We start from the raw sequence: 14,488 nt of genomic DNA, 5'->3' as shown, positions 1-14,488 counted from the left end.
TAAGAATAGAGCTCAATGTGTAGAAGCAATCAGGCAACATGCAATTGTCAATGGAAAAGAAATCACATTTGAAAAGAATGACACAGACAGAGTTAGAGCTCATTGTGCTACTAATTGCCCATGGAAGATACTAGCCTCAAGCATCACCACTGATAGAATAACCCTGCAAGTTAAGACATATAACCCCAACCATGATTGTGGCTAGATGTGGACTAACAAGCTACTAAATTCAAGTTGGTTGGCAAACGCTTATTTTAAGGAGTTCAAGATCAAGCCTCATGGCCTCTCAATGAAATTGTGGAACAAGTAATGGGGGATTTTAATGTGAAAATATCATCAGGGATTTCAATGCTAGGAGGAAGGCAACAAAGAAAATGGAGGGTTCTTATGTTGAGTAATGTGGGAAGTTATGGGATTATTGTGGAGAGATGGTTAGAACAAATCTAGGGACCTCTGTATACTTGCATTTTAAGAAAGATATGAATGGAATAACCACTTATAAGTTTGAAAGGATGTACATTTGCTGGATTGCATTAAAGAAGGGGTTCATTGAGGGTTGTAGGCCTATCATTGGAGTAGATGGTTGTCATTTGAAAGGCCCCCATTGTGGGCAATTGTTGGCTACAGTTGCCATATATGGGAATAACCAGATATATCCAATGGCTTATACAATGGTTGAGGTTGAAGATGAGGCAAGTTGGAGTTGGTTCTTGGAGCATTTGAAGAATGATCTTGAGATACCAAATGAACCAACATTCACAATCATTTCAAATAAACAAAAGGTAAATTTGAGTTCCAATATTTCTGTTACTCTAATTTCCATTGGTATTCAATCTTTTTATTCTCTTATTGCTTTTCTGCTAGTGTAAACTACTGCTGTAAATGGATTTTACTCTGTTTCTTGCAGTGCCTAATCAATGCAATCAATAACTTGTTGCCTTGTGTGGAACACAGACATTGTGTTAGGCTTCTACACAGCAATATGAAGAGAGCTGGATATACCGGTCAAGCAGTTAAAGATAGGTTGTGGAGTCTTGCAAGAGCCACCTATATGGGGAGGTTTAAAAGCCTAATGGAAGAGTTCAAGAAAGAGGATGAGGGTAGCATTCAAGTGGCTTGCTAAGCATGATGCCCACCACTGGTCTAGGTCTCATTTCAGTGAGGCTCCCAAATGTGACATGCTCTTGAATAACCTATGTGAGTCTTTTAATACTGCCATACTAGATGCTAGGGATAAGCCAATACTAACCATGCTAGAGAGGATTAGGGTTTATTTGATAAGGCATTTAGTGAGGAGGAGGGCTTCTGTTGAGAAATGGCCTGGTCAGATAGCTCCAAAGATAGTGAAGTTATTGGACAAGAACATTGCACTGTGCAAAGAGCTAGTAAATTGTTGTCTTAACTAGGGACTGTAGGCACACGCCCCGAAAATTCAATTTTTGTGTGCATAAAATCTGGTGCGCCCTTTTTGGGAAGCACGGCGAAATGCTTACAATTCAGAGTCGCCACTCGGGTTTTAGCGGTAAAATACCCAAGGAACCGAACTTGAAACGTTTGCGACGTGTTTGATTTGAAAAAGGCTTGTAGACTGGACCGTCGTCACCTTCGATATCTGAGGTTCGGGAGCCAGGTTACAAGAGAGGAAGGGTTTTATGGCATCCCTCTCGTCCAATTCGAAGATCGGTCTCTACTCAGGCATTTTGTAAAACATTTGCATTTTTCCCTCATTAATCATTTTTTAAGCTAGTTAGGGCGGGGGAACAGTTAAAGGGGATTAAAACTGTAACAAGTTTGCGATTATGGCAGAGTATGATGGATGATTGATTGAAGCAATAAATATAGATTGAGAACAAGCACCTGTGAGCATTTTAGACAAACTGGGGACACACCAATCCAGAAGGAGGCACGCAAGAGGAAGCTGTATGCACTGGCCAGGCCATTGCATATAAAGACTACTTGTGTGCGCAGAGGACCACTGGCGTGCGCCGGTAAATCTAAACTCACAGCTCCTGTTTCTTAACCCTTTGGGCTCTGGAAGGACCAGTGCACACCCAGGACAAACCACACAGTTAGTTTAGCAGCATATGTATGGTTACAGACAGCGTAAGTGAATCTAAGGAAACAAAATAGACAAACACACCCCATAAACAGTGTGGGGAAACAAACAGAGGCCAGGATTTAGCTATCATGCAAGGGCCAGCCACTGGACCCGTTGCAACTGTCGTACGCTAGTCCAAAGACCCTGTACGCCAGATATACTATTTGGTCAGTGCTTGGCTTTGCATGATCTAGGCTCTGGAACACGACCAGAAGGATCCCAGAGGCCTTATAAAACAGAAATAACGAATGATAACTACACAACTCTAAAAATACAGAAAAGTAGTAAATTGGTTCTTATCATGCTGAAAGGTGATAAAGTGAAAAGAAAGCAGAATGATGGATAATCAATGATCCCCACGCCAGTACTGCACGTATCACCATGACTCACGTATGGCTCATTATTACTGGCGTGCGCCATTGATGACCATACTCGATCCTTGAAATACTGCCAGCTTTAGGGTCAGGACTGGTATTGATTACCAGCCTTGACCCTGCTAACACCCTTCAGGGGTCAGAACAGGTTACAGAACAAAAGGTGATAAACCTTTTTATGATGGGGTTTGATGGAAGGTTTGAGCTTGAACTTTAAGTTTAAGGGATGGATGATGAGTGTGGGGGTGTGGTGAGTGTAAAGAGAAGTGTTTGCTTCCTCTTCCAACTGATGGGAGAAGTAAGAAAGCAAAAACAAGGAGAAAGAGAGCTTAAATGCTTTTTATGAGTCTTAAACTTGTGAACCCCTTGCATTTATATGCAAAGGGGGTATTTATAGGCAAAGAATGACTAAGAGAGGGCTAGTAACCTATTGGTTAAGGGTTGGTTGGGTTAAGAAGAGAGGTCTCCATGCATTAAATGCATGGGACTTGGGTTGAAAGGTGGTGTAGGAGTGAGGGGAAGCCGACTGCACAATTGTAATCATCAGGGGACTGTAGACTACTTCAGGGTGGCCACAAAAGTCTCGAGCACGTGGTTGAATAGTGACATTTGATTGACTTTGACTAGCGTATGCCCACATTACACCTGCGTGCGCCTGTGGTAACTGAGTCAACGGTCGATGACTGACACGTGGCAGTTTACCAGCACACGCCAGCACAATACTGGTGTGAGCAAGTATGGTTTTGCTGAGGCCATTTGGTTCTGGCTTGAAGGGTTTGAAATTAGGTTCGACTAGGTTGAATAAGGTTCAGGACGCTCAAAGCTCAAACACACCAATAACCTTGGAATGTTCTTGACCGTAATCATCATTGGGGAATCGAAGACCGTAAGTAAACTAATCTGGACACTTCAGAATAGGGTGTCTACAGTAGCCCCCCTTTGACGGCACTTGAAACATCATTGATTTGGTACAAGTAACGTCAAAGGTTTTCTAGACACCCTTTTGAGCTGCCTAGAACAGGACATACATGAAATTTAAAGAACCTGCTCAGTTGAATGTTTATGAGTGATCATCGCTGCTGGGGTTGATATAGACTGCTGTAGGGCTAAAAATAGAAAGGATAGAACGGGTTGTCCCAGAAGAAAGGGGAACTCTCCTGGGGAATAATCTGTTGAAAGCAGATCGACTCCTTTGGGGAAGGAACTATTGGACGGATAGATCGTCGTTGATTTGAAATTGGACGTATAGATCATCGTTGATTTGAAATTGGACGGGTGGACCGTCGTTGATTCGAAATTTGACGGGTGGACGGTCGTTGATTCAAAATTGAACGGATAGATCGTCGTTGATTTGAAATTGGACGGATAGATCGTCGTTGATTCGAAATCGGATGGGTGGACCGTCGTTGATTCGAAATTGGACGGATAGATTGTCGTTAATTTGAAATTGGACGGATACATCGTCATTGATTTGAAATTGGACGGGCCTCTGCTTGGGGATAATTTTAGCACGGGTACCAATGTGATCCATGGCAATTTAGGACACCATTCGAGAGTGGATTCTGTCGCAAGGAGTGATTTGGGCCTCAGGCCCAGGATTTACTGGCGTACGACACCACAATACTGGCGTGTGCCAAAATTTGAATAGACCCGAGCCCAGATCCAGCCTAGATCTGGCCCAATCACTCTCCCATGTCGCATAAACTCCTACACGAGTTCTGAAACCGCCATTCTTCAGTTTTGAACTCCAAAAACTCCAAAAATCCCTCAAATTCTTCAATCTCACCCCCATTCTACCAAAACTCATTCACCCATACTCATCCGTGGCAGAATCCAGCGGTGGCAGTGGCAATGGTGGTGTCAGAGAGAAGGAAAGCCAACCAAGGGGCGAAATCGAGACTCTGAGGTCTCACATCGACGATCAAGCGACTCCAAGAGTGTCGTCGATTACTGGTGCAGAGGTTTTTGGCAGCGGCAGCGGCGGCGGCGATGGTGGCCATGCAGCGGAGGCTGGTGGCGACGGCGAGCGGCGTACGCCAACTGTCGTCGGTACAGGGGGTCCACGGGTTCGACGGTTGGACTCCCGGAGCGGTGTAGAAGGCCTAGTAGTCACTGGTTTGGGCTCGGTTGGAGCCGACATCGGTAGCAATAGCGGTAGTGGTGGCGATGATGATCGACCAGAGACACCACCGAGAGATTTGGCAAGGGGTAAAGACCCAATGGTTGAGGAGGAGATTGCTCAAGGGGTACCAACAGAGGAGGTTGAGTTCAGGCCAGCAGCGGGGTCTTCGGCGCACGTTCCCATCACGCGCGGAGACTTCACAGAGTTTGTGACGGAGGAGGAGCTTGGCTGATTGCTCCGAGAGAATTCGACGGTGGTGGCTGCAATGATAGCAGCGCGAGAGGATCGGCAAAGGCAAATTGAGAGAGCTCAGGAGGAGGAGGCCTTTGTGCAAGAGACCGAGTCAACTGAGAAGGCTCAGGGGGAGGAGATATGGTCATACGAGCACGTAGTGACACTTGCTGAGTCCTTACGGCAGGCACCCCATGCCAGGTTTGTTGCAGATACGTATGCCTTACCAGAGCCACACCTGTTCATACCGTTCAGGGTTGAGAGCTACACGCCTCTGTGAGATAGCTATGATGCAGAGCTCATTCTGAGGGATCCTGAGAGACACCTATCCGTGGCCTGGGCACAGTGTAGGGAGGTATTCCCGAGCAGATACATTTAGTTACCGAACACGTGATGTTTGGGAACACGTGGTAAATACGACTGGACTTATCGCCGAGCAGTTCGGTGAACAGCGATATGGACCAGTGATATGAGAAGTCATGGCTATAAATAGACTGTTCGGTTATGATACAGCCGAACAGATGATGTAAAGAACTTAGCACGTGATACGAGTGATCACGGGTTGAAAGCAATGCAATCGATATCCGAATAAATGGTACGTGGGACCATAGTTTGAATATAGACAGGACAGTCATCGTGCTAAACCAGTGTTCGGCAATATGGACCAGTGACATGAGAAGTCAATGGTCCAGGAAGGTTGTACGGGCTCAAGGACCAGTTACATGTGAGGTAACTGGTCCAAGCCGTCTGTTCGGCTATGAGACGGCCGAACTAGGAAGGAACTCCAATCGAGAGTATGAGCAGAGAGAATACTCTGGAAGATTCCAGAATAGTCATGTCTCATATAGGGATAAAGATCCCGAGAATATAGGATCTGATAAAGATACCCAACGAGTATGGGATGTTCGGCTTGTTATGGAAAAGAGTCCTACAAGGATTAAGGTAATGAACTGATAAAGGAAACGAGAATCCTTGATATCCTGGGATTCCTATACGAGTTAGGAATCCTAGGGCAACACGGATGCTTGGCCAGCAAGCATACGCGAATCTATAAATAAAAGGTAAACCTAGAGGTAAAGGGTACGCAATACGTTGCATTATTATTGCTTTCCTACTGATAATTAGGGTTTAATTGCTAGTACGTGATACTAACAAAGGCATCGGAGGGCCTTTGCCACGAGGGGCAAAGGTGCACTCACCCCCTGTCTATTTTGCAGATTAGGGTTCAGACGTCGAGCTAGGGTTCCGGTGAAGAGGCACGAATAAGCCGTTGCAATCCAGTTGATCCGAAGCGTCAATTGTTTTCATCCCCCTACAATTGGCGCCGTCTGTGGGAAACGAAAGAATTCCCTTTTGAAATACGACCATGGTGGAAGTAACTCCAGTAACACCGCATGAGCCAAAAGATGTGTTAGACGAGGGAAGGGACAAATCACCACCCGGGGCTCCGAGAAAGCCCCAGGGTGGGCACAGAAGGAACACGAGTAAGGACCGCCCCCTTACCGTGCATCATAACTCCAAAAATAGAGGAGATGGAGAGACGGCTTCAAGATCCACGAGAAGGAGTAAATCCCATCAAAGGGATGAATCAATCACGCACTCCAGGAGTGTGCACCATAGTGACGACGTTCTTGATAGGAAGAGACAGGAAGTCGAGGAGTATGCTCGTCTGATTAAAAAACGAGAGCATGAGATCAGAGAATTGGAGAGAATTAGGGAGCATCCGGAGGATTCTGGCCTATCTCGAGGAAATTCTAGAGGCAGTAGGTATGCTATGGTACAATACAGAAAAGATCCTTCACGAGGAAGAAGGAGCAGAAGTCCTGTTAGAGGGCGTCACGAAGCTTCTCCACGAAAAAGGGGAAGAACAAGTAGAAGCCGAACACCGGAGAGAAAAACTTCTTCACGAAAAAGGAGGAGCAGAGACCGGAGTTCTACCCCCGAGGAAGAGGACATGAGAAAGCATCATCGAGACAGGTACGAGAGACCTGATGCTGATTGGGTCAAGGCTTCGGCCCACAGGTCAAAGGAGCAAGAGGATGGGACAGTGACTGCACGAGAAGCAGCACGTAAGGCCCTGAGTAATATTGCAGCCTCTCCCTTTACTAAGAGGCTACAAGAAGCAAGGTTGCCGAGCAGAGTGAAGCACGGTGCGTTCGTACTTTACGAGACAAATACGGATCCCGTAACTCACATACAGCATTACCAACAGGCCATGTTTATGCATGAGGGGGATGATTCCATCTTGTGCAAGATGTTTCCCTCCAGTCTTGGCAAAATGGCTTTATCTTGGTTTCATAAGTTGGCCCCACGATCCATACGAGGATGGAGGCAGTTGGCCGAGGAATTCACTGCTCGGTTCTTAACGAGCAGAAAGGCCCCAAAGACTTTTGAGAGTCTTTCCACCATGAAGCAGGAGGAGAACGAGCAGATCAGGGATTATGCAAAGAAGTACTGGGAAACTTTCAACGAGATTGAAAGTTGCAGTGAAGAGTATGCAATTGCTACGTTCAAAACTGGTTTGCCTGTTCGGGGAGAGCTGCGCCTTTCATTGAATAAACATCCAGTAGCCACCTTGGCTAAATTGATGGAACGGATAGAGCAACACGCCAGAATGGAGGATGATATACTCCGAGAGGATGGCAGGACGATTGCTGAGCAGCAGAAGGCACCTGCCAAAAAGGTGGATAAGCCTGAACCCAAGTCTTACAAAGACAGAAGGGAGTACGGGCAGGCTAAGAAGGAGGCATACAAGGACAAGCAAGCTCCTGACCCTAAGTCTTTTTTTTCTATCACTACGGTTTGGAAAGAGCCAATATACAGGATTCTTTATCGAATAAAGAATCAGCCTTATTTTAAGTGGCCCCCAAGTCTAGGTGGAGACAAAGATGCAAAACGTGCTACGAATCAGCACTGCAGTTATCACAAAGATTGGGGCCATTTGACCGAGGATTGTGAGGTATACAAGAGGCACCTTGATGATTTGGTCTCTCGGGGCTATCTCAAAAAGTTTATCCAGGAGGACCCTAAAGAGAAAGGGAAGGCCATGGAACTGGGTTACGAGCAACACCCTAAAGGCGTGATCCATATGATACATGGGTTGGCTGCACCTTATACAAGGAGTGAGGTGAGGCTGTTGCAAAGACAGGTCAAGCATGATCAGCACGTGATGCGGTTGGGAAACAAGAGAGGGCGAGAGACTAATGCATGCAACGAGAGCATGGCATTCAGTGACGATGATTTGGCGGAGGTCCAAATACCCCACAATGATGCATTGGTCGTAACCCTACGAGTTGGGGAATACGACATCGAAAGAATTCTAGTAGACTCGGGGAGCTGTACAGAGGTGTTGTACTATGATGCATTCAAGAAGCTGGGCCTGGCCCAATCAGACTTAGAACAATCAACAACACCTCTAATTGGGTTCGGTGCAGGAGCAGTCTGGCCCCTAGGAAAGGTGACTTTACCTGTTCGGGCTGGATCTGTGGTGTTGAGAACGGACTTTTTGGTGGTTGATGTCCCATCTTCCTACAACGCGATTATAGGGAGGACGTGGTTGCACAAAATGAGAGCAGTCTCCTCGACTTATCACCAGATGGTAAAATTCCCAGGTTCAAATGGGATTGAAATCCTTAAAGGAAACCAGAAGGTGGCACAGCAATGCTTGATTTCCATCATTAAAACAGCCCCGAAGGTCCACCATGTTCACACATTGGAAGTACCAGACCAACCAACCATCGAGGATGTTGGAAGGAGCCCGGCTGAAAAAGTGGTTGAGGGCCTGGACAAGATTCAGATCAACGAAATTGATCCTGAAAGGTATTTTTTGATTGGGGAATCATTACCAGCAAACGAAAAGGCTGAGTCGATAAGATTTCTGAAAGAATATATTGATGTTTTTGCATGGGTACCTGAGGAAATGCCTGGGGTGGATGCAGATGTGATCTGTCACCATTTAAACATTGATCCTCTGCATAAGCCGATCATTCAGAAGAAACGAAGGGCTGCCGTACAACATGTAGATGCTGTGATCGAAGAGGTCGATCGTTTATTGGAGGCCAAGGCAATACGTGAGGTCTATTACCCAGAGTGGTTATCCAACACTGTTGTGGTAAAGAAGAAGAATGGGAAGTGGCGTGTCTGTGTGGACTTCACAGATCTGAACAAAGCATGTCCTAAGGACAGTTTTCCTTTGCCTAGGATCGACCAATTGGTTGATGCAACCTCTGGTTACGAGCGAATGAGTTTTCTCGATGCATATCGAGGATATCATCAGATTGCTATGTTTGAACCTGATCAAGAGAAGACTTCGTTCATCACACCACGAGGGTTATACTGTTACAGTGTTATGCCCTTTGGACTGAGGAATGCTGGGGCTACATACCAAAGACTTGCAACCATTATGTTCAAGAAGCTCATCGGGAAGACTTTGGAAGTTTACATAGATGATATGGTGGTAAAGAGTCGAGAAAAGGGAGGGCATATTTCTGATCTGAAGGAAGTGTTTGAAATCCTGAGGAAATCTAAATTAAAACTCAACGCCTCGAAGTGTGCGTTTGGAGTTGGTTCAGAAAAATTCCTGGGCCATTTGGTAACTTTGAGAGGGATAGAGGCAAATCCCGATCAGATTGATGCTTTGCAGAGATTACAGAGTCCCAAAACTACCAAGGAAGTCCAAAGGCTGACTGGGATGGCAGCAGCACTAAACAGATTCATCAGCAGGTCAAGTGATAAATGCAGACCCTTTTTTCAGCTACTGAAAGAGAGGGAGGGATTTGAATGGGGAGCAGAATGTGAGCAAGCTTTCCAGGACCTGAAGAAGTACCTGGCTGAGCCCCCACTGTTGTCAACTCCACGGCCAGGTGAGTCTTTAATTCTGTACTTAGCTGTTTCCGAGCATGCAGTGAGTGCAGTCTTGTTGAGGGACTTGGGGATCGAACAAATCCCCATCTATTATGTTAGCAAGACGTTGTTGAATGCAGAGACGAGATATCTGCCCTTAGAAAAACTTGTCCTGGCACTTAGGACAGCAACCAGGAAATTGCCACACTACTTCCAAAGCCATAAGGTTGTGGTTTATACTGAGTATCCATTAAAATCACTGCTTCGAAAGGCAGATTTCTCGGGACGGATCTCGACATGGTCCGTAGAGTTAAGTCAGTATGATCTCGAGTATCAGCCACGTACAGCAATTAAAGGCCAGGTATTGGCTGATTTTGTGGCAGAGTTTTCCCCCACTGTTGCTCCTTTGCCTCCTACGAGAAAGGAACAGGCAGCTAAGACATCATCCTTGAAGGATCAACCCGTAGCCGAACAGGATCCCAAAGAATGGAAGTTATTCGTTGATGGATCAGTGTGCAATACTGGTTCTGGAATTGGAGTTGTCCTCTTTCCTCCTCAAGGAGTTCTCATAGAACTCTCTGTTCGGCTTGGATTCAGTGCATCGAATAATGTGGCTGAATATGAAGCACTCTTGGCTGGGTTAAGAAGTGCGAAGACCCTTAAAGCAGAACGGGTCAGGGTGTATTGTGATTCCCAGCTTGTTGTGAATCAACTGTCCGGAGAGTACGAGACTCGGAATGAAAAGATGGTAGCCTACGTGCAGGCAGCAAAAGACTTGCTTGATACCTTCGAGAGGGTATATATTGAGCAAATAAGTTCTGGACAGAATGCTCATGCAGATTCTTTAGCTTGGTTGGCTGCAGCAGTACCAACAGAGTTTAAAAGAAGGGTGGCAGTAGAATACCTCAATGAGCCGAGCATTGGGAGGAGTGTAGACTTGGTCTTGGACGTGAACCAAGGACCAAGTTGGATGGACCCAATAATGGAGTTCTTACGAGACGAGATACTCCCTTCTGATAAAAAGGAGGCCCACAAGATAAGAGTCAAATCTGCTAGGTTTTGGCTGTCCCCAGAGGGTAAGTTGTATAGGAAATCCTTTACGGGTCCCTATTTGCTATGCGTACATCCTGAGATGGTACAGAAGTTCCTTCATGAAATCCACGAGGGAACATGTGGGAGCCATGCTGGAGGCAGATCTATTGCCCACCGAGCAATTACTCAAGGCTACTGGTGGCCACACATGCAAGAAGATGCAAAGGTGTATGTAAAGATTTGTGAGAAGTGTCAAAAGTTCTCACCAATGATTCGAACACCCGCCGAAGATCTGGTGCCATTAACAAGTCCCTGGCCTTTTGCTCAATGGGGGATGGATATCGTGGGTCCATTGCACAAAGCAACTGGGAATCGAAAATTCCTGCTTGTTGCAACTGACTATTTTACAAAGTGGATTGAGGCAGAACCACTGGCCAAAATCACTGAGCCTATGATAGAAAGGTTCGTGTGGAAAAACATCATCACTCGTTTTGGGGTCCCTTATTCATTGATTACAGACAATGGATCCCAATTCCAGAAGAAATTCAAGGCTTTTTGTGCCCAATATGGAATAAGAAATTTTTATTCCACCCCAGCCTACCCTCAGAGTAATGGGCAAGCAGAGGCGTCTAATAAAACTATCCTAGATGGGATAAAGAAGAGGCTGGACAAAGCAAAGGGAAAATGGCCTGATGAGTTACCATTAGTTTTGTGGGCTCACCGAACAACGCCTAGGAGGTCTACGGGAGAGACCCCCTATTCGTTGGCATTTGGAACAGAGGCTGTCATACCTCTGGAAGTGGGTCTGCCGACCAACAGGACAGCTTTGGTTGAAAGTGGAGGCAATGACAGGGCCCTTGAAATCGAGCTTGATCTTGCCGAGGAGAAGAGAGAAAAGGCCTTGGTACATCTTGCTTCATACCAAGAACAGCTGATGAAAAGCTACAACAAACATGTTCATCCTAGAGAATTTGGTGTTGGGGACCTTGTGCTACGAAAAGTGCTCGGCAACACCAAGGTTGCCAATGAAGGCAAGCTGGGGGCCAACTGGGAAGGCCCGTATAGAGTAACTGAGATTGTGGGCGTAGGAGCCTATAGATTGGCAGATCTGGATGGTGATCCAATTCCTAGGCCTTGGAATGTTCATAATTTACGAAAGTTCTTTGTTTAGAAGTATTAAAATCTGTTTTGGATTTACACTACGTGATTGTGTGGGGATTACGAGTATAATCCCTTTGTTCTAGTTTTGATTATTTTTGCAAAGAGTACGAGTAACGCCCTCTCGCGTTTTGCAGATTATGAATAAAATCACTTCTTTCGAATAACTGTTGTGGTATTTAAATACGAACTACGAGTTTGGTTCTCCTTATTCGTATTGGGGAGCAGGGTATACCTTTTGAGTATGTGAAACTTAAAAGTTTTATACATTTTTAAGTACGTGGCACTTAAAGTACGAAACACTTGTATAGAATCCCAAGTATGTGAAACCTGGGTATACATTTGAATGCAAGTATGAACACACTTGTATGTATTTTCTTAAAGTACATGATACTTAGCAAGTATGAAAATACTTGTGTGTTTTCTTTTAACAAATACAAGTACGAAATACTTGTATGGACGTTCAAAGTACGAGATACTTATATGGTGTTTTAAGTACGTGATACTTGAGAACCTATATTGGCTTGACTTAAATGTAAGCCACATTTAGTTCAGTACGTGAAACTGAAACACAAGTATACTTGTAAAATTTTCAAGTATGAAACACTTGTAAGATTTTCAAAACGTTAAGTACGTGAAACTTAAACACAAGTACGAAACACTTGTGTGATGTTCTAAATACGTGATACTTAGGCAATTTTGTGTGAGTACGTGATACTTAATACACTTGTAAAGTACTGAACTTAAAACAGTACGAGACACTGGGAAACAAATGTTTTTAAGTACGTGAAACTTAGACTCAGTACACAATAGTCATGTTTGTAGGATTTGCTTAAAGTACGAATACTTATGCACATAAACGATGCTTAAACAGTACGAAATACTTAGATTGCAATTGCATACGAACAGATGCAGCAAACATGGAAGCCGAGCAAAAAAAAAGTTATGCCACGAAGGGCCGAATACCTGTTTTAAAATAAAGTATTGATAGTACTGGTACCACGCAGGGTAAAGAAAGCTATGGTCATGCAAGACCAGCCGGATGATTTATCTTAATCTAGGTTCTGAACCTCAGGAGGGACGGCAGCCTCAGCAACAGCAGCAGCAGTTTGTACCTCTGGGATAACTATCTCAGTGGTCATTTCCTGAACAGATGGTTGCACGTCATTTTGTGATTCAACTTGTATTTCTTCATCAACATCTGCAAAATTGTCAATCTGTTGATCAACATCATCTGCTTGAGCTGCAACTTGGCGACTTGGTAGATCATTCTCAACCCATAGGGGAGAGTCCTCAGCAACTCCTGCCTTTGTAAGGCACGCCTCCCAGCAGGCAACCCAGATTTGATCTTGAATATCAGGCATCTGCTCGACGTAACTTGATGTTGTGGCGTCGAAGCCCTTCTGATAACCATCTTCAAAGGATGCCTTTTTGGTACTGTCCATCTCGGCCAAAACTTGATGCAGACTCTCCTCCGTGGTCACAAGCTTGCCCTTTGTCTCAGACAAATCAGCTTTAGCTTTATCTCTCTCTCTCTCTAATCTCGTGACTGTTCGGATCAGCCTGGTGTTGTCATTTAAAAGCCTGATCCTCTCGGCTTCAGCTTCCTGGAATTTTTGGCCCAGTACGACCATTTTTTGGATAAACTATAGCAAATACCAAAACGTGAGTAACTTTTTTCTTAAAACTTACAAAGATGAAGCTTTAAAAAAGAGAAGTTTTTATTACCTTGATTCCACTGACGAGACCAGTGGACACAAGCCGATCAGGGGGAGACAAAGACTCTTTCTGTAAGTCAACAGGGAGTAGCAACCCTTGGGCCAGAGCAAGTGCTGTCTCCGACGAACTAGCACTATCCCCGACGTGAACGGGACGGTCTCCTCTAGTGAGTAGAGGAGTCCATGTTTGAGGAAGTACTTGGGTAGTTGGTGAAACGGGGTGATGTGTTTCGATGTCTGCTTGAGAAGCAGTACCAGTAGGGTCTTCTGATCTAGGCCGTTTGTCTCTGTGAGCATCACTGGCCTCTATGGTAGTCTCCACTTCACGAGATGAAGTGGAGCGGCTCGAACCGCCTCTGTTACGACGGGGTGCAGGAGGGGCGTTCCCTGTGGAAGCTACCCGACCAGATCCCCGTCCCCGAGAAGAGACTGTGAGGAGAGAGCTGAGGTTTAAAGGCTGACGTGTCATGGTGCTAGAGTTAGGAGAAAATTGAGAATAACCTGAAGAGGATGATTGACTGGTGTCAAGATTCACTACTGGCTGTTCGGGTTGAAGAGAGGAGGCCTGACTTCGTGAGGATCTTCGAACTCTCACTCGTGGTAATGGAATTCCTTCAGAAATTGGGATTTCACCCAGTTGACCAGCTACAGTTACTCCTGCGTTAGCTCTTGTGCTCCTGGTCGGAGGAGCAGTTGATGTAGAGGCAGCACTGGTGCTAGGATGAGCAAGCCGCCTGTCGATGACACCTCTGTACGCAGGATCGTATCCCAGCAGCACGTCAGCGTCACGACCCCGACCAGCTGTTCGGGTACCAGGCACGCCTTTATATTTGAGGACTTTGTTAATGTCCTCTGTTCGGATGTTGCTTGGGGTGCGTCTGGGACGATGATTAACGTTTTCAGCTGCAAAATT

At 45.5% G+C, this 14,488-nt stretch overlaps 1 protein-coding gene across 2 annotated transcripts in view; it reads left to right on the top strand.

Moving 5' to 3' along the window:
- Nucleotides 1–380: 380 nt before the first annotated feature.
- Nucleotides 381–14,488, top strand: part of LOC131322295 (uncharacterized) — a 36,170-nt gene continuing 22,062 nt past the window's right edge. The window contains exons 1-2 of one of the 2 annotated variants that reach the window (XR_009198802.1): nucleotides 381–782; nucleotides 908–1,197. Coding sequence is in view for 1 of the 2 variants with exons in the window: in XM_058353561.1 (XP_058209544.1) it covers nucleotides 429–782; nucleotides 908–1,123 (570 nt within the window). In the remaining variant the exon portion in view is untranslated. Of the gene's footprint in view, nucleotides 783–907; nucleotides 1,377–14,488 lie in introns of those variants that run through there. The other variant, XM_058353561.1, reaches the window with a different exon arrangement.

This window comes from Rhododendron vialii, chromosome 4a, assembly GCF_030253575.1.
Source record: "Rhododendron vialii isolate Sample 1 chromosome 4a, ASM3025357v1".
In the NCBI taxonomy this organism is placed as follows: Eukaryota; Viridiplantae; Streptophyta; class Magnoliopsida; order Ericales; family Ericaceae; genus Rhododendron; species Rhododendron vialii.
This window is presented reverse-complemented; position numbering and strand designations above follow the sequence as displayed.